The sequence below is a fragment of the Octopus bimaculoides genome, chromosome 5 (genome assembly GCF_001194135.2).
Source record: "Octopus bimaculoides isolate UCB-OBI-ISO-001 chromosome 5, ASM119413v2, whole genome shotgun sequence".
Classification (NCBI taxonomy): domain Eukaryota; kingdom Metazoa; phylum Mollusca; class Cephalopoda; order Octopoda; family Octopodidae; genus Octopus; species Octopus bimaculoides.
The window spans coordinates 18,554,510-18,576,359 of record NC_068985.1 but is presented as its reverse complement, the minus strand read 5'-3'; the positions used below and the strand labels follow the sequence as shown (position 1 = coordinate 18,576,359).

Below are 21,850 nucleotides of genomic sequence, written 5' to 3'. Positions count from 1 at the left end.
GGCTTTTTTCTGCTAGTTACAATAATGGCTTTAACTTTGAAATTTGCTGATAGTAGCTTTCATCATACGCTCCATTCTACTTGTTTTTTGCTTCAAACATAAGATACAATCATTTATTCCAAGGAACATTCCCCAATGGATTCTATTTCCTTTCCATGTATTCTAAGTTGACACCAACTTGCAAATTTGTTTTTAGCTGAAACTCATTGAATACTCACTCTTAAAACAAAGTTCTTTCAGTCAAAACAGTTTTTGTGATAACCTTTGTTTATAAACCAAATACACTGTATGTTGTTTTTAGCAGTGGCAACTACATTGTCTTGATATTTCGTCTAGAGGAAAGCCTTAACTATCATTTATTTTTTTCTTCTTATGATTATGTCTCAAAAATATTTTACATTAAATACTATGGACTAAGTACATTTTGGACGGTTTTCGTATTTTGATAAAATTCACTGATACTGAACAGTATTTACTTTCGAGATAATTAATACCGGATGAAAGAACTGATAATCTTTGAAACCCCAATAAGCCTTTGGGGAAATGCAGCAGTGAAGATATTCAAGTTGTTAAAATCATAATTATGAGGATGGGAAAACTTGCATTGAAAACAAATTTTGTAGGGAACACGAGCAGTTGTGAATTTTACTTCTGTTAACTCAGATGTTGTCAGAAGAAATTTGAGACTGCAATATTTTAATCAGGTCCTGTGATTTCATATTTTACTTTAGTTAAATGTCTTTTGAGAGAATCAAAAATAGTGGAACTTCTTTCTTTGGTGATCTTTTTTATCTAAATGTTTTGTGAGGCTCTCAATGTGATTGTGATAGATTGAGTGTATGTGTGTATGTGTATCATCATTGTCATTATCATTTAATGTCTGTTTTCCATGCTGGCATGGGTTGAATGGTTTGAGATTGGAGTTGTTAAGCCAGAGAGCTGCACCAGGCTCCAATTGTCTGTTTTGGCATGGTTTCTATGGCTGGATGCCTTTCTTAATGCCAGCCACTTTACAGAGTGTGCTGAGCACTTTATACATGGCACCAGTTTAGGCGCTTTATATATGGCAATAGCATTTGTGAGCTCACAAAATAAGGACCTCTCAGCCAAGACAGGAAGGGAACTATGAGGTAACCCTCTTACTATCAAGGAGATACACAGGGAAAGAGAGAGAGAGAAAGAGAACCTGCCCACAAGGAACAGTGAGGGTAGTGTGTGTGCATATGTATATATATTTGGCATGGGGATAGTGATATGGCTATGTAGTTAAGAGATCTATGTTGCAACCATGTGGTTTTGGGTTTAATCTCAATGTGTAGGACTTTGGGCAAGTATCCTCTATTATGGCCTCATGTTGACTAAAGCCTTGTGAGTGGATTTGATTGATGGGAACTGAAAGAAGCGTGTGTCTCCTTGTTTTAATATTAAATGATAGTTACAAATGGGTCTCATCCAAGCAGTATCATTAATTTCCAATATTCTGTGAAAATGTCTAGCCATGGGAAAATATTATCTTGCTAATAGGTAAGGGTTGGCAACAGGAAGGGCATCCAGCCATAGAAAATTTGCTTCAAACTCTATTAACCCATACAAGCATAGAAAAATAGACAGTAAGCAGTGCTTGCTTTCTCTCTCTCTCTCTCTCCCCTCTCCTTCTCCCCCCCTCTCTCTCTCTCTCAAAGAAATGAAGAATTCAATTATATTGTAAAAAAAAAAAAAAGGGATAGCAGGTTATTAATAACTCTGCTTTTTTCATTCCATTCCTACAGTTAGAAAATGGTAGGAAACTTGTTGCATTGTTATCATCATCATCATCATCATCATCTAACATCCATTGTCCATGCTGGCATGGGTTGGACGGTTTGACCAGGGCTGGCCAGCTGGAAGGCTACACCAGACTCCAGTCTGATTTGGCAAGGTTTCTATGGCTGCATGCCCGTCCTAAAGCCAACCCCTCTGAGAGTGTAATGGGTGCTTTTACATGTTACCAGCATGGTTACCATTTGCATGATACCGTTATCTTCTACAACTGTGATTTTACTTGGCTTGATGGGTCTTACAGAAATTAAAAAATTTTTTTTACAATTAGCTTCGTAAATATTCCTCTTTCTGATAAGTGTGAAACACAAGATAGGTAAAGATTTAGTTTTTAAAATCCAACTAATGTTGTTGTTGTTTTCTTTGGAAGTGGGGGCTGGAATTTTAAAGTTTTTTTTAATATATTTTTATAGATATTTGCTGTAGTTTTTTTTTCTTTATTTTATTAGGTTTTTCTGTAGATCTTTGATATACAAAGAAATTGTGCTCAAGTTGCTCAGAGAATTATTTTTTCAAATATGGGTTTATACTTTGCTCTGTAATCTGATGGGATTGTCTAATTTGACAGAATAAATACCATGCTCAAGATTTTTATTTGAAAGCATTGATTTTTAGTTTTCTTGCTGGTGTTTACATCTTTTTACCAATAATAATTGGCAAAACACACACACACACATATACACACAGTGTATGACATTTTCAATTGATGAAAACCCATCCTGGACTGAAGAGAAGAAAACAGATTAAAGCTTAAATCTGATCAAAACAGATCAAAACAAGAGCAGAATCTCAGATAATCAAAATGAGCTGACAACATTCGATTAAAATTATGCTTGCAGTGAATGGAAGAAAATATTAGCACAAGAGTGAATGATTTAATTAATCTGATTGAGGGAAGTTATCCAGTGATAACATCTGCGTAGAAAACAATTGGTTAAGTTAGTACATGCATATATAGTATAGTGAGAAAAACTTTAATAAAGACACTCTATACTGTGATATATATGTGGTCTGATCAATAAGTATCTAGACTGTTGCCATAGTGACGAAATTAAAGCACACAGAGTGAAGCCACTTTGCACAGTTTGACCTTGAACTCTGCTGTGTATGTGCACTAAGTTTTAATGTTCTAGTTCACTTCCACTGTTTACAGCAGTGCTTGGAAGGAAGGTGTGTAGCATGTAACGATCGCATTGACAAGAAGTTGAGCAGAGAATCTGCATCAAATTTTGCCAAAATCTTGGCCATACCTGCTCAGAAGCCTACGCAAAGTTTCCATTCTTCTCAACACAATCAAGGAGATCTTGTGCAACTGAAACCTGAGTGTCCTTTTGGTCAGCTGAAAGCAGTTTTGGCACCAACTTGACAGACACGAGTCTCATACCTAAATCTTCAGTGATAATGGACTGAACTGTAACTAATCTGCACATCCTCTGATAACTCACGGATGGTGATTCAACGATTTCCCCTCACAACTGCACACATATCTGTGATGTTTTTCTCAGTTCTGCTGGTTACAGGTTCCCAGAACGTTCGTCAATATCAACATTTTTTGACCATCTTGGAAACGTCTGAACCACTCGTATGCTTGTGTGTGGCTCATACACTCCTCTCCATACACCTTCTGCAACTTTTCTTAGGCCTCTGAGCCAGTATCGCTTTGACAACTTTCTCTGTCATGGTCAATGCGACAATCACACACTACACACACCTTCCTTCCAAGCACTGCTGTAAACAGCAGAAGTGAGCTAGAATGTCAAAGTGTAGTGTGCATGCACAGCAGAATTCAAGGTCAGTCTTTGCCAAGTGGCTTCACTCTGAGTGCTTTAGTTTCATTACTATGGCAATAGTCCGGATACTTATTGATCAGACCTCGTGTGTGTGTGTGTGTGGGTATGTATATATATATAAAGTACCAAGTACACTCTGTAAAGTGGTTGGCATTAGGAAGGGTATCCACTGTAGAAACCTTGCCAAGGCAAACATTAGACACAAACATAACCCTCAGGCTAGTCAGATATCCTGTTGAACTGTCTAACCCATTTGAGCATGGTATACAGATGTTAAATTATTATACACACCCACATTGTGTGTAAATTTGTAGAAAATTAAAGGTGTTTGCAAGGAAAAATAGCAAAAATAAATTAATTTTCCTTTTATTGCATGGTGCACCAGCATGACCGCAGCCACTTGGCTGAAACACATAAATAAATAAATAAATACCTACAGAAAATAGACTTCTTCCAATCTTATTGGTAGAATTATCCAACAACCATTAAAGCAGTACTTGGTTAGTGAATACAGGTTTGAGATGGAACAGAATTCAAAATGGAATGTAATAGATCATAATTTACCATAGCAATCAGAGCAAGTTCACGTGTTTGTGAAAATATGCACAGATATTTCTGTTTTACAAATTCAGCTGGTTAATGTTGCAAAAAGTTTTATAGAAAATGTGTATGTTCATGTTTGCAAAGTGTAAATATTTTCTAGTAGTACATATAGGGCAGCAGAAAATAAAAAACTTAAAATTGACAAGGCAATGTCAAGATAGACATTAAGTGCTAGCAATTGACAGTTTAAAGAGAAACAGCTTACACATGGTCGTGGGTGACAGCTAAAAGTGTATTAAAACAGACAGCAGTTTTGTCTAACTGCTGTTACACAGATATCAGTTTTACTTGTTTAAATAACCAAAAACGGCTCACATAGCACTTGTAGTGATCTTGTCAACAGTAAAACAAAAATGTCATCTGCACACAAGTTCTTTAAATTCATAGGGTCATGTGTGTGTGTGAATATGCACTGAAACGTACCCACACATACATGCATGCCCACCCCCACATGCACACACACACACACGTATACATGCACATGAGTTCAGCATATTATTTATTTTCCAGATTTCGCACGTCATAGATAAACCCAATAATAGAGCAGAAAATACTGGCCCAAAGTTCAGAAACTGTAACTGAGTTTCATAGCTACACAGCATTCTCTGCTCCTGTATTTATGTATGTGTGAATATTTATATATGCGAATATAATTGTGTATATAGGTATGTGTACATAAACAAAAGTTGTAACCTGGTATGATAATAGTTGTTGTGACTAAAGCAGAACAGTATGTGTGTGTATATATATATATATATATATATATATATAATCCGTTACATTATGGAAGAGTAATTTTAGTGATAAAAGATTGCATATTGTAAATGTTTTTCTATTTTAATAATCTGGTTACAAACATAATTCTGCAAATATATAATAAACAAAATGTTAGTTTTTGAGCGTTTTTTTTTTGTTTTTTGTTTTTTTTTTTACTGTCTATTCCAGCATATTTGGCTCACAAATGTATCAAGCAAGGTTCTGGACAACCAGCACACAAACTCATCTAATTCTTCCTTTTCCAAATCTAAGATATGGGAATACTTTCAGCAACAGTTCCAAAGGTTTCAAAGCTTGCAAAGAACTGATAAAATGTTCCTGCAAAGGAGACTACCCTGAGAGCAAATGTGCCAAACAAAACCTGGACTTTTTTTCATACTTTGCAAATGCACACATAAGAACATTGTAAGCTATGTTAGTTATAGACATCACAAAACAATACTATATATTACTGCTAGTATAGGAGTTCTATGAAAATTTAAATAATTGTGATTATTGTAATGAAGACAATGAACATATATCTTTGGTGTTTTTTATGTCTCCCAGGACACAAGAACAGCAATATTTTGTCATAGATGTTAGGTATCTATGGTAAGAATTTTGATAGTGTTTTGTTTTGACTTTCATCAACATCATCATTTAACATCCTTTTTCCATGCTGGCATAGTTTGGACAGTTTGGAGCTGGAAAGTCAGAAAACTGTGCTAAGCTCTACTGTCTGCTTTGGTATAAGTTTCTAACACCAACCATTTTACAGAATGTATTGGGTACTTTTTATATAGCACTAGCAGCAGTGAGGTCTCCAAGTAACTTACAAAACAAGATCCCTCAAATGAAGGTGAGCAGTATGGAGGGAGGTGGCTTAGTGCCAGGTGATGAGGAGTTAGAGTATAAATAGAGGGACAGAAATAGATGTCTTGGAATGGAGGAAGGAGATCCATGGCTTTCCTCAGTTGGGAAGCAAATAGAGAAAATGGAGAGAGAGAGAGAGATGATGGTGAAGATGTGACAAGGCATACGCCCAAATTACAGGGAAGTGTATACAGTGAAGTTGACCATGAATTGGACTGGGTGAATAGGAGGGTAAGTTTATGAGATTGCGTAATAAGAGCGGGGACGGGGGAATGTAGGGAATTTTTCAAAACTGTATTTTAAACTCCTGAGGGTTTCTAAGTTAATATTCATTCATAGGACCCAAGGGAAAACCATGCAAAATATGAGACTTTCATTAAATTAAGCCAGCTAATTTGTTTTAGTATTTTATTTTTAATTATGATTTTGAATAATTGACTTTGATATTTATTCTAATGACTAAATGTACCAGAAAACTGAATATATAATTTCATGTTTTGCCTTGTAATAATAATAATATTTTGTTTTTCTTTACTTCAGGTTCTTGGAGCTGCTATCTTTGGGTTCTGTCTCTGGCTTCGGTTAGACTTTTGGTATGACCATAATATAGGAGTTAACTCAGTTCTGAAAATATACCATATTGCTATTTACATAGCGATTGCAGTTGGTGGGCTTATTATTATTTTTGGCATTATTGGATGTGTTGGTGCAATTGCTTCTCGTCTGGTGCTATTGGTCCTGGTAAGTCTGTTTTTAATATTGTTTTTATTAACCGATGTCACATACTGACTGATAACACTTTTTTGTTGGAGGTTGTTTAGCAGTGCAAGGAAGAATTGACAAATGTGTCAAATTGCTGAACTTATATTATCTTGGCCCAGATAACACCACCCATACATATCTCTCTTTCACAGTCACTTACTCTCACACTCTTTCTCTCTCTCTCTCACATTCTCTCCCTTTCTCTACTTCTCTTGTGATCCACCCATTTTTCTCCTCATTTCTCTTTTTTTCCTTTCCTTTTCTTTTTCCTCACCTCTTTTCTCTTACCATCCTCATGTTGCTTTTTCTTTCTCTTTCATTTACATTATTCCCTTCCTCTTTTTATGTTCTCTTCCTACTTTTTAAAATTTTCTCCTACCTTTTTCTTCCACTTACTTTCTCTCTTTATCATATTCAAAACTGTCTGCTGCAGCAAAGAAAATAGAAATAGAAACTTGCTTGGTATGGGGTAAGAAGACTGTCTCCTCATTAAATAAAAATAATAAAATTTCATTTGCTTTAATGTATAATTTTACAGTGGTTACGTGGTTTATTCATGGCTGGAGATGACGACTATCACTTTTTTAAAAGAGAATTCTATACTATAAATGTATAGCGAAATTGACTTGCCAATTTAGTACCCTCACTGACTATGGGGCAGTTAACTCCCCTGTCTGTATATAGATTTATGCTATGTTTGTGGCTATAAGGGTCTTTGACTCTTATTTCTAGCAATATAGGTGCTGCAGTGAACCCTCAATCACTATTAGCAACAACTGAATTCTTCCTTTTGGTTTTGTATTATGTCTAGACACCTTTATTAGTTTATAATTTTCACAAGACCATTTTGTTGAATCAGCCATTGATTCTTATGGTAAAAACTATCTACTGACAGGTTGGATTTGACTTAACTATAAGCACTGCAGGAGTACTACTGATGAGCTTTAATTTCAAGCAAAATTGGCTTGCCAGTTTAGTACCCTCGCTTGCTAGAGTGCAGTTAATTCCCCTATGAGTTCATAGACTTGTGCTATGCTTGTGGCTATAAGAATCTTTGACTCTCATTTCTAGCAATGTAGGTGCTACAATGCACCCTCAGTCACTATTAGTGACAATTGAATTCTTCCTTTTGGTTTTATATTGCATCTAGCCACCTTTAAGTGATGAGGACTGATCTTAGGATGTTGGGGCTCACAGAGGAAATGACAATGTTGGCGACATGAGGTTCTAGAGAAGACCTGCTCATGTCAGTGAAACTGAGTGCTACAAGAGTTGTGTCCCACCCACATGTAATAACAAACTTTTCACACACTCTACCCCAAGAAACTGAAATACATCTCTTTTAAACAGTATCTTCCTCTTCCTCACATTTCCTCTTCATAAACTATGATTATCTTTCAATCCTCTTTCAGAAATTAGCAATATCTTAGTCTGTAAATGTTATCTTTTATTTTTTACTTGTCTTTCAACTGCAATTCTTGCTGGGACACCACCTTGAAAAGTTTAGTCAAACAAATTGACTCCAGTACTTATTTTTTAATGTCTGGTACCTATTCTATTGGTCTCTCTTGCGGGACTATTGAGAGGGACATAAACAAACCAATATCTGTTGTCAAGTGTGTGGCAAAGGACAGAAACAAACTCATACCCATATATATATTAAGAAGAGCATCTTGTCATAGAAACCATTCCAAAGCAGACAGATCTTGGTACAGTCTTCTGCCTAGTCAGCTCCTGTCAAACTCATGCCAGCATAGAAAACAGATGATGATGATGATGATGATAGTGGTGAGATATATATATATATATATACAGTAATCCCTCAACTATAGCGGGTGTTACGTGATAGGTGAAAATTTGTGAAGTAGAAATAGTACTGTACTGAATATATTTTTTTAATATTTTTATAATTTGTATATATTTTTAAAATTATAAATGCAAAACAACACCATGGAGGAATCTATGTAAGCTTTAATAATAAACTGATAGGTGAACCATGGTCGGTGAACTGTGATAGGTGAACCACGATGTGGCAAGGGATTATTGTAATTATTGTCATTTAATGTGTGTTTTACATGCTGATATGGGTTGGACGGTTTGACTGGAGTTGGCTTGGCAGTAGACTGCACCAGGCTTCAACTGCCTGTTTTGGCATGGTTTTTTTTTTTTACAGTTGGATGCCCTTCATGCACACATATGCATGACTAGCTTCTTTCAGCTACCAAATACACTCACAAGGCTTTGGTCAGCTTGGAGCTGTAGTAGAAGACACTTGTCCAAGGTGCCATGCAGTGGGACTGAGCCCAGAACCACATGATTGGGAAACAAGCTTCTTAACCACACAACCATGCCCATGCACTTTCAAATTCCTCTGGAATAGGAAAGTAAAATCTCTTAGCTTGATAAACAAAGGTTCACAACAAGAAGCACATTCTTCCATAAAAAAAATTTTGTTTCAATTTCCTTCCATTGAAGCCATGATGGCATGGGAAACAGACATTAAATGAAACAGTCAAATAACTTCTCTACTAATAATACAAAGCAAGATATAAACAGCATATGTATTTTTTTGAATGGTTATTATGACACTGTCACAATGCACAATATAGTTCCAACTCCTGATCTCTGGGAAAATACTTACCAAACAAGAACAACAAAAGAATTCCTCGATTTCTTTACTTTTAAAGAAATGGATAAATGTCTATCTTCCAGTATTTCTCTACTTTATGTAAGACTATTGATTTTTTTGGATTTTTTTCATGAGAAACACGAAGAGCTTTAAGGAATATATGTGATGTTTCTCAATATTCAGCAGCAAGTATCAAAGAACAAGATTAGATAAAATTGCAGAGAAAGCCATAGCTTCAAGTATCAAGAAGGAAAGGGAATTTAGAGGGTATGAGTGTTTAAAATGTATAGATATAGAGATACATAGAAGATAAATTTATTTTAAATGGCTCTTTGCTATGAGCTATAAATACAAAGATGAAGTTCAATTTTATTTCTATCTTAACTACAATTGTGATGTCTTATTTTTTAAAGATAGTTTTTTGAAAAGTGACTCATGACTCATCTCTCTCTTTCTCTCTCTGTTTTCTCTGTCTGTCTGTCTCTCTCACTGTCTCTCTTCCTCTGTCTCTCTCCTTCCCTTTCTGCCTCTCTCTCTGACTCTGTGTGTGCGTGTGTGTGTGTGTGTGTGTGTGTGCAACAAAACCTCTCCAAACTAGAAACCCTTAAATAACTGTTTCCCTAGGCATAATTATAATCCTAATGAAGGAAAATCATGAAATATCAATATATTTTAAAATAAACATCAAAACCACCACCAATCAAGAGCCCTTTAACAAGTTCAACCCTATGTGTATGAAGAACAACTTAGAATGAGATTGAAAGATATAAAAGATTCACTGACAATAAGCATCTTAAATATTCCCATCATCAGCTGCCTAACCAAAATATATATATATAATGGCAAAAGTCTATGCAAATGAGAAGTGTTTAATGTTTCTATATCACTTGTCAATGCATTTCTTCATAAGCAGCAATGGTTTGTAAAGTTTACATATGGTTAAGATTTACATTATATACATTATTTACATTTGACAGATATTTGTCCTCATCTTGTTTGTTGTTAACACAACGTTTTGGCTGATATACCCTCCAGCCTTCAAACAAGATGAGGACAAATATCTGTCAAATGTAAATAATGTACATAATTCCTCATCTCTTAAATATAGAACTGGTTAAGATTTGTTTTAGAGAAACCATGATCAGCTCTGTTTACAACAGACTTATGTCTTCAATTACTCATTTATAAGTAGTCCCTTGATCTACAGTGATATCATATATACTATGACATGCCATTGTTAACTGTTTAGATTTTTGAAGATCAGAAAGAGCAGATCACATATATATTGTTATGTGATATACTTCTGTATTAAAGACTGTATTATGTGTGTGTGTGTGTGTGTGTCTGTCTGTCTGTCTGTCTTTGTATTTGTCTCCTTTGCGTGCTACTTGACAAATGGTATTGGTTTGTTTATGATATTGTAACTTAGCAGTTTGGTGAAAGAGACTGACAAAATAAGTACCAAACTTTAAAAAAAAAAGCACCAGTTGTTTAGTTTGACAAAAACCTTTCAAGGTAGTGCCCCAGCATGGCTGCGATCCAGTGGCTGAGAAGAGATTAAAAGATAGGTAGTATTTGTATTATTAAAATATTCATAAAGAAAACAACAAAAATGTTTTAATTCAAAAAAGCAAATATGTTTTTAGTGTACAACGATCTCAAATATTTATTGGAACTTGATAGATTTGAATACTATACTCAATTTATTTACCTATAAAAGGACTATACTTAAGTATAAAAGATTGATTTCAAAGCTGCCCTGATATAAGAATGAGATAAAATAGCTCCTTTAGAAAAAGATTAACCATAATTGACAAATTATAGCAAAAAAAAAAAAATGTTTTACATCATTTCATTCTATTAAATTTGGCCAGACATTACAAAAAACAGAATGTATTAGAAAGTAGAGCAAAGAAAATCAATGTTGCATCTTCATATAGTTTGATGAGACTTCTTTTCCTTCACAAGGTCAAATGGTAAAAGATTGTAGACGAAGAATAGCTAATTTATATTTATTTCATTGAACACGTAACAAGTAGACTTAATTCTTCAATATGGTTTTTTTTTTTTGTAAAGGTAAAAAGAGCAAAAAAAAAAAAAAAGGCAAGTGCACTATGAAATAAATAGCTATTCTTCGTCTGTGACCTTTCTCCATTTGATCCTGTGAAAAGAATCCAACCGGGTCACAATTACATAAAGAGGCAATAGAATGATAAACAATTTTTTTAATGTTATTTCTAACTGGCCAAATTTAACAATATGAAATGATAAAAAACAGAAAAAAATGTAATAATGAAGTAATAAAAATAAAGTAATAAAAACATTGTAATGCAATTTTTAAACACTACAGACTGTTTTTGAAGTACTGTAAAATTCTTGTTCATACAAATAGTCATCTGACCTTTTGTATTTCAATTCTTATATCTTCATGGAAGGACCATGCATATTTAATATATTTTTTTCATTAAAAAACATATCTGAAAATGTCACTATATTCAGTATTGTTAGATTTGTATTTATCTCCAACTCACAGGGGGTAAAAACAAAGGTCAGATAGACAAAATTGCTTGTAAGTTATGTAGAGTTATTTTATTTCTATCATTCCTTTAGTATTTTTTTTTATTATTATAAAAGTTCAAAATGTATGTAATTTAATTCGTTCTTTGAAAAATGATCCATGTTGTCCTAAAACATCGTCAGAGGTCACAAATAGTTAACAATTCAACTTTAATGAAAAGTACAATTCTATATTTCTATTACAGTCGCTTAATATGTGTTGATGTGTAATTATAGATGCTTCTAATATGTATTTACATACATCAGACATTAACTATGTCTCTTATGAAATAAGTAGCTCTCTGTAGAATATACTGCTTATGTGCTTTCACTTTGCTGCATGTTTTAGCTGAGAATCTTTGCAGTATTCAAAAAGATCAAAGGTCCTTCCTCAGCCATAGGTTCAAAGATCCTCAGCTAAAACCCAGCCTTAGTAGTTAGTCTAGGGCTCATAAGGCCACTTTTTCAGATTCTGTGGGATATGTGTCCACCTTCTCCTTGGTTTGGTCACGAGTCTGTCATAGGATTACTCATTTTTGCCAGCTGAGTGAAATGAAGTGTTTTGCTCAAGAACACAATGCATTGCCTGGCCCAGGATTTGAAACCACAATCTGATGACCATGAGTGCAACATCCCAACTACTTAGCCGCATGCCTCCACCTTTGTAATAATACTATTACAATTTTGTAATATTATCACCAATTTCACATCCTTTAGAAATCAATAATTGCATATAGGTGCAATTGGCAGTTCCAGATAGTGGTTAATGCTTTGCATATTTTATTGGACTGTGGCCATGCAGGGGCACCACCTTGAAGGGTATTCATCTGACAAATCAACCCCAGTACTTAGCAGTTTAGCAAAAGAACCAATAGAATAAGTATTGGTATTAAAACACCCAAGCCACAGGAATATAAACAAACCAACACTGGTTGTCAAGCTGTGGTGGAGGTGATAGACATAAACACACACAAGGCTTCCATACAATTTCTATCAGATTCACTTACAAGGCATTATTTGGCTTGAGGCTAAAGTAGACGACACTTGTCCAAGGTGTCATGCAGTGGGACTGAACCTGAAACAATGTGGTTGCCAAGTGAGCTTCTCAACTACACAGCCATGCTGTTAATAAAATAAAAATAAAAAAAGAATTTTTCTAATAAACAGAACAAAGCAATAGCAGATTGAAAACTAGTTCAGATGGAACTGTTTTAGTAGCTGCTCTTCAGTTTATAGCATATTTATATTTGCTAAATACTTTGCTGCACTAATTTGTGGAAATTTATTTCATAATTTAGACCATAATTTAAAAAATATCCTGGATAAAAAAATTTAACATAAAATGTTGACTTCTGTTAGTTTTCAACCTGCTATTACTTTTTCCTAAAAAAAAAAAAGCTTTTATTTTTAATCAACATCAAAAGACCTGCAACTTAGTAGATCAGGTGTTTCACTCCTAATTATATAATCATGGTTTTGATTCCTAGTCTGAGCAGTGTGTTGTGTTCCTGAGTAAAACGCTTCATTTCACGTTGCTCCAGTCCACTCAACTGTAAATGAGTTCCAGTAATAGCTGGGGAATTAATACTGTGACAGGCTGGTGTCGCATTCAAAGAAGTGAGGTACTGATGTTGTAATCTCATAATCCCAGTCATTTAACTGCCATAGAGATTGGATTAATTTCTGGCCCTATGAGTCTTAGGGCCCATAACTAACCTAGGTGTCAACATTAATAATTATTTGGAATTGTTGATTGCACCTTCGTTATCATTCCAACATTTATGTTGTCTTCAATCTGAAGCTTGTTTCCCAACCACATGGTTCTGGGTTTAGTCCCACTATGTGACACCTTGGGCAAGTGTCTTCTACTATAGCCTTGGGCCAACCAAAGCTTTGTGAGTGGATTTGGTAGACAGAAAATGAAAGAATCCCATCGTGTGTGTGTGTGTGTGTTTGTCACTGCTTGACAACAGGTGTTGGTGTGTTTACATCTCCATAACTTATTCTATTAGACTCTTTTGCCAAACGACTAAGTACCAGGCTTACGAAAGAAAAGTACTGGGATCAATACTTCGAGGCTGTGCATCAGCATGGCCACAGTTTGACTGAAACAAGTAAAATATAAAGATTAAACTCGGAACCTGTAATACTGATACCACAGTATTGTTGCTTGATGGTTGTTGTTGTTGTAGTTGGCACTCTGTCGCTTACGACGTCTAGGGTTCCAGTTGATCCGATCAACGGAACAGCCTGTTCATGAAATTAACGTGCAAGTGGCTGAGCACTCCACAGACACGTGTACCCTTAACGTAGTTCTCGAGGATATTCAGCGTGACACAGTGTGACAAGGCTGACCCTTTGAATTACAGGCACAACAGAAACAGGAAGAAAGAGTGAGAGAAAGTTGTGGTGAAAGAGTACAGCAGGGTTCGCGACCATCCCCTGCCGGAGCCTCGTGGAGCTTTAGGTGTTTTCACTCAATAAACACTCACAATGCCCGGTCTGGGATTCGAAACCACGATCCTATGGCTGCGAGTCCGCTGCCCTAACCACTGGGCCATTGCATCTCCACTGCTTGATGGTACTCCCATGACAAAGCTCTCTAACTAGTATTTTATGCATTCCACCTAGTTTCACACAGACATTGTTTTATTTTGAGTTGTTCTTTCTGGGTTCTTCATTCATAAAGTTTTATTGTAGAAATTTTTATTCATTGTTGAAGTCACCGTTTCTTCACATACTGATTAGTAGTACTACCTTTACATTAAGTTTAAGATTTTGACTCAAGGCCAGTCAGTTTTAAGTGGGGGAGACTGGGTGATTACATTGACCCCAGTGCTCTGCTGATATGTATTTTACTGACACTGAAAGGATGAAAATCAAAATCACCTTTGGTGGTATTTGAACTCACAATGTGAAGTGTTAAAAGAAATCCTACTTAGCATATCGTCTGATGTGGTAACTATTCTGCCAGCTCATGCCCCTTACTACCATCATATTAACCTTTTGGCATTTAAGCCAGCTTTATGCAACCCACAAATATTCTACCTGTTTTTATGTTCCAACCAGCCAGATCCCGCCTCTCACACCTATCAGATCATCAAAATCTCAAAGATAATGGAGGATTAATTAAAAACAATGAATAAATAAGCAATACATTTGTCAGAGTAATCTAAATGTTAAAGGGTTAATGTTGAACAACATTAACACTGTTTTCAAATGCCATTTACTCAAAAGATGTTTATCAACATTATAATTGCTGTCTCATACATTTCTGATCCTGTTCATGGCTTAAGTGCTAAGTACAAAAAATAACTTGATGCCTCTTTCATTTCTTAGACAATGTCTCCACTACAGCTGAGCAGGATATTGGGTTATCAAAACAGGATTTCTTTAGTTTGTAGAAAGTTAATTTACGATTATGCCCTGTAGTGCTTAGATGTTCCTAAAGCTAAACAGCAGAAGAGTGGTACTCACAATTCACTAGTGTTATGTACATTGCATCAGAGATGAATGACATCAATCTACTGTGTGTCTATGTGTACTATATTATATTTTAACTATTTGGTAATTTTTAATTTCAACTTAGTACATATTATTATCTTAAATTCAAATTACGATAAACGTAAACAAACAAACGAAGTTTGCTTTTAGAAGCGTTGAGATGTCTTAGAAAGTTAAAGAAGTGATTTTAAATTCTCAATCGCAGGATAATGCTAATAATATAGCCTGAACAGGATAAACTACCCCTATTTTGCAGAAAAAAGTGTCGGTGGTTCTAGCTATATTATTATCTTATTTATTAATGTATATACATATATATGCATACGTATGTGTGTATGTGTTTGTGTGTGTGTGCACATGAATATAAAGGAATGCAAAATGATTTCTCATTCCTAAATCATCCTACATAATTTTGACTTTACTAGCTTTATTTGTTGGTTTCTTTCTTCAATAAATACACATTGTGATGGTGGGTGAATGAAATATCATTACTAGCAGGGCTGGTTGTAAATTGATTTGAGGTAGAAGACCTCTATGAAGTAATTCTGGGTAAAGAAAGTAGTATCAGACTGAACTATTGTGGTCAGACAACTAAACCCTTCGTTAGTCACATGAGGTGTGTTATCAGCCCAAATTTTTTTAGATACTCATAATTTCTAGTTGGCAACTTATTTCTTTTGCTCCTTTCCTCTACTCTTCTGACTCAGTGAAGATCTGTTGCAAGTGGTGTGGCACAGACATGGCTCAGTCTTCATGGGAGGTGGACGTTGTTTTTGTCTGCCCACCCCATGTGACTAATGCAGTTCAAGTTTTGATTGAATCCATATTGTAATAAAGATTGCCTGTTACGTTATTTTTTTTAATACTCTTTTACTTGTTTGTCATTTGACTGCGGTCATGCTTGAGCACCGCCTTTAGTCAAGCATATCGACCCCAGGACTTATTCTTTGTAAGCCTAGTACTTATTCTATTGGTCTCTTTTTGCTGAACCTTGATCCATTACTGTGGCCCAATGGTAGAACATCTGTCATATTTACAGATGATGTGGGTTTGAATCACATGGGCAGCCTTTCACTTTTTCTATCCATAAGGGGTTTTTTTTAAACCTAGTATTTAAATGCTATTATTTGTAGCTTTATCTACTTCAAATTTCATTTTTAAAAATGTTTTTTTTATAGATTTTTTTTTTTTTTAATTGAAATCTTGTGATAGCTTTCAGTGTTGTATAGAAGAATGTTCTTTTAATCTGAAACCACATGTTGAAACTAAAACATGGAAGGTCCTTATTAACCATCTAAAAACACATCACAATTGTTATAATTACTTGTGTTTATTACCTCCATCTTAGCGAAGGCAGCAGTATTGTTTGCAATTGTGTTTGTTTGTTTGTTTGTGGACAAGATATCTCAAGAACCACTGGATGGATTCGGATGAAACTTTCAGGAATCTTTGGCTTTGTAACTGGCATGAACTGAGTAGATTTTGGGATCGATCTGGTACTGGACAAGGATTCTGGATTGTTATATTTTTTTCATTTGAAGTATTACAATCTTATGGACTTTCAAGTCTTTCTCTGATTATCTCCGTGGAAAGCATTCTCATGGTTTCCAAGTAAGCTATGGTGGCATCGTGGTTTCCAAAGTTTTATTTTCGTTTGTCTATCATCGTAGAAACTGATAGATAAAGAAATCAAACTACATAAACAAACGGTAGTGAAACCGTTCAGAAATTAAGGTTAATGTTGACATTATTACCCAGAAATGAAAAAAAAAAAAGGTATAGGAAACGAATTGGAAAAACATCAGATCTTGTGAATTTTCCGAAGGCCTCTCCCCACCACCTTGCTTTCCAAGCATTTTTGTTTTCATATTCGTTTTCTACACCTCTTTTTATGTCCGTTGCATAATTTCTTTTTTTATTTCTGGGTAATAATGTCAACATTAACCGAAATTAAATGACACTAACATATTCAGTAACAATAATAAATTTAACTCCTCGACAATTTTTACTTTTAGCAATTTTGAATATATCACTCTTGCTTAAAACCACTTAACTACTTGACAATTGCATTTCTTTTTAGCAATTTTGAATATATCACTTATCTACTTGATAATTACATTTCTAGCTCTGCTTTGAAGGAAGCTTCACTTCTTGGACTCACATTTTTGTGTGCAACAATGTTGTTAAATCACCTTTAACAGCACTGTATGCAAGTCCTTTCTGTTTTCTTTCATGCATGGATAAATTTTTCACTATAGACCTTAATGGTCATAAAGACACTATATCAGTGGATAAACTAAAAAAGGTCTTCATAGAGAAAACTATCCCTGTTCCCACTGCAGACAACACACCCATTACAAACATGGTCCGCACACCCACCTTCACATCCCATGACTACCATTGGTATCGATCCTGTACCGGACAAGGATTCTGGATTATTTTTCTGTTTTTTTACTTAATTTTTGGGAACAGTCGGGTTCATTTTAGTATTCTCGTTTGTGAGAGCAGTCAAGTTTATTTCAGATATTCTCATTTTCAAAAGCATCTCCGGCTAATCGTTGAGAGGATGTTGGTGTTGCTTTGGTGGAGGTTTGCATTCTCTGAGTGCTCTTGTTTCATAATATTAGGTTGTTTCACATGAAATGTCTCATTTTTAATTACTTATTTCAGTCATTTAAAAACTCAATTATGTATACCTTGCATTTAATCTTGACTCATTTTCATTCTCAACAATATTGGTATACAAAATTCATACCTACAGACCTTATGAAAATGACAACAACCAAACTATGTTGAGTGATTTTCTTGTACGAGTACAAACATGGAATATCAAGCGGGCCTTTGGTAATGGTTTTGTTGACATCAGAACTGTTCAGAGATGGTTCCAAAGCTCTTGTTCAGGAGATGATAGCTTTGAAAATAAGCCAAGGGGTAGGCCAAAATCAGTTATTCGGCATGATGGATTAAATGCTTTGGTTGAACAAAATCTGTGAATAAAGGTTCAAAAACTTTCATCAGAACTCCAAACATCTTGCACAACTGTTTTTGGACACCTGCAAAAAATTGGAAAAGTTAAGAAAACAGATAGGTTTGTTTCACATCAACTGAATGAGATTCAAAAAAACGGATGCCTCGAAGTGTGCTCATTATTGCTTTCTTGACTGGAAAAAAACCATTTTTGCATCAAATCATTACTTGTGATGAGAAATGAATACTCTTTGACAACAGCAGAACAAGACAGTAATTAGATGCAGGAGAGTCACCTAAACACTACCCAAACCCACCATTGCACCCTAAAAAGTTAGTGGTCACTGTGGTGGTCTGCGAAGGGAGTTATTCATTATTCATCTTTGCAACAAGGAAAAATGGTAATGGTAACAACATATTGCCAGGAAATTGATTGTATGCATGAGAATTTGAAAAAGAAGCAACTCAGACTAGTGAATAGAGATGGCCCAACTTTGATCCACGACAATGCATGTCCTCACACTTCTCAAGCTACGGTCCAAAAGTTGCAAAGCCTGAATTACGAGATTTTGCAACATCCTCCCTATTCCCCTGATATCTCTCCTACTGATCATCACTTGTTTAAGCATTTTGAGCTTTTCATAAGCAATAAAACATTCTTAAATAGAGAAGAGATAATTGAAGCATTCGGACAGTTTATCACAGCAAAAGATCAACTTTTGCTGAACAACTAAGTTATGGTGATCTAAACAAACAACACTGGTAGTCAAGTGGTGAGCTGGGGTGACAAATACAGCAACACACGCTCACACACTTACACACGCTCACACACTTACACACGCTCACACACTTTCACACGCTCACACACTTGCACACGCTCACACACTTGCACACGCTCACACACACTCACACACTTGCACACGCTCACACACACTCACACACTCATACACACTTGCACACGCTCACACACACTCACACACTCACACACACACACACTCACATACACACATTCACACACACATGCTCACACACACTCACACACACACTCACATACACACACTCACACACTCTCACACACACACACACACACTCAGACACACTTACACTCACTCTCGCTCACCCACCCACCCACACATTCACTCACTCACTCACACACACTTACACACTCACTTGCGTGCACACACACACACCAGGCTTCCACATTGTTTCCATTTAACAAATTCACTTGCAAGGCTTTGATCAACCTGGGCCCACTTTCCCAAAGTATTTGCAGTGAGACTGAACCCAAAACCACATAGTTGCAAAGTCAGCTCCTTAATCACACAGCCATGCCTATACCTTTATTATTAGGCAGCGAGCTGGCAGAATTGTTAACACGCTGGACGAAATGCTTAATGGTATTTTGCCCGTCCGTACATTCTGAGTTCAAATTCCACCGAGGTTGACCTTGCTTTTCATCCTTTTGAGGTTGATAAATTAAGTACCAGTTGAGCACTGGGGTTGATGTAATTGACTAGTTCCCTACCCGCCAAAATTTGAGGCCTTGTGCCTATTGTAGAAAATATTATTATTATTATTATTATTATTATTATTATTATTGTTATTATTATTATCTAAGTATACTAAATGCCTGTCGAACAATGTGTTGCCTTTGATTTTGATAGTCATTTTCAAATGGAAATTACTCCACAATATGACAACTAATAGCTATTGCCTTATCTCTTCATCTCCTCAGTCTACAATTCTATTGTTCCATAGGATTTTAAAGTAGCTTCATTGGTTTCATTCCACAATGGTTCCATACAAAATTTTAAAGACTAACTGAATATTAAATTTCATTCAGATTTGATAAGACTTCGTTGTTATTAGTTCTGCATCAGCTTTACATATATATATATATATTATATATAAAATTAGTTGTTCAGTCGTAACCATAATATTCTTTCCTCATCTTGTTCTGCATTTAATAGAATAATGTGCTTTGTCACTGATGCTTTAAAAAATCAATAACTGCTCCATAGTATTGTATCCTGACAGAAGTTTGTGTGTTGTAGGTTGATCAGTCTTTTATCTTTTGTGGTTATTTTACTACTATTTAACTTTAAAAGATTAAAGATTGTCTTCTTATTCAATATAAGTTAATTTTTTTTTCATTTCGGGTATTTCCATATCTTAAAAGCATTTTTGCCACACACACACACACACACACACACACATATTTACATACACACGCTGTTTAGCGTTTCTTTATTAGATGAAGAATGATAATTGCATTTTTAATTATTGTTATTTTAAATACTGTTTAAATCATGACTGTGAAGTTATACTATACAGTACAGATCTTGTAGAATGTAAATTTCACTAAAATGTAGTTGTAAAGCTAAGTTCAGCTCTAATTGTGCAGGCCTATTGTGAAAGGCATTCCAATCATGACCATCTCATCCAGGACTAATATTATTTAATATGGTCTTTTTTCATTTTTTTTTTAGTTGGTAAGATGTTATTTGAGGTGTCACATCAGTGACGAAGCACACTATTCTATTAAATGCAGAACAAGATGTGGAAAGAATATTTCAATCATAGCAAGCAATTACATAGAAGCTCTCTTGATGACTTGTGTGGAATTCAGTTATATATCCATTGTCCTCATTTCGCATCCAAGTTCCATACTGGTATGAGCTGGATGGTTTGACAGGATCCAATAGACTTAAGGACTGCATCATACTCAACAAGGGGGTGCTGAAAAGTTCCTGGCTTTAAGGGTATTTAAAGCCTGGTTGGAGGCCCATCCATCTGAGTTCTTTTATAGAGCTTAGAAAAACTGAAGGGCTGCTGCAATAAGTGTGTGAATCTGAAAAGGGGAACATGTTGAATAAAATCATAATTAACTGATCCTCCTGTATTTTCTTTTACCAAAAGCCAGGAACTTGGCATGGTTTCTATAGTTTGATGCCCTTTCTACTGCCAGCTGATTTACAGTGTAAACTGGGTGCCATGCAGCTCACAAGACTATAAACCCTAAGGCAGTGAACTGGCAGAATCGTTAGCACGCCGGGCGAAATGCTCAGCGGTATTTCGTCTGCCACTACGTTCTGAGTTCAAATTCCGCCGAGGTCGACTTTGCCTTTCATCCTTTCGGGGTCAATTAAATAAGTACCAGTTATGCACTGGGGTCAATATAATTGACTTAATCCGTTTGTCTATCCTTGTTTGTCCCCTCTGTGTGTAGCCCCTTGTGGAAAGTAAAGAAATAAGACTATAAACCACGAGAGAGGATTTCTTTACACCACAAGATGAAGGGTTGAAATCTGAGAGAAGGGGTGAAAGCAAAACAGGTTTCTGGCTGCAGAGGAGCTATACGACTACTCTCTTTATAGGAAAGAGGGTGGGAGTGATTCAGTGGAGCTGGGAAGAGATTAAAATAGCGATGAGGTGTCTTAGTGGACCAGACCTTTGATGAATGGTGTAAAATGTGTGTGTGTAGTATTCTTTAATACATTAAAACTGTAAGTTTCTGATTTTCAGTATTCTGTTATTCATTTCCGGTCATCAGCTGGTAATCCAAACTTTTTTTTTTTTTTTTTTTTTTTTT

The 21,850-nt window shown here is 35.5% G+C and overlaps 1 protein-coding gene across 1 annotated transcript in view; it reads left to right on the top strand.

The window, feature by feature from the left end:
- The window catches only part of LOC106871756 (tetraspanin-8), a 108,490-nt gene that overhangs the window by 60,962 nt on the left and 25,678 nt on the right, over positions 1–21,850 (top strand). The window contains exon 2 of the mRNA XM_014918391.2: positions 6,381–6,581. Within this exon, the coding sequence (XP_014773877.1) occupies positions 6,381–6,581 (201 nt within the window). The remainder of the gene's footprint in view (positions 1–6,380; positions 6,582–21,850) is intronic.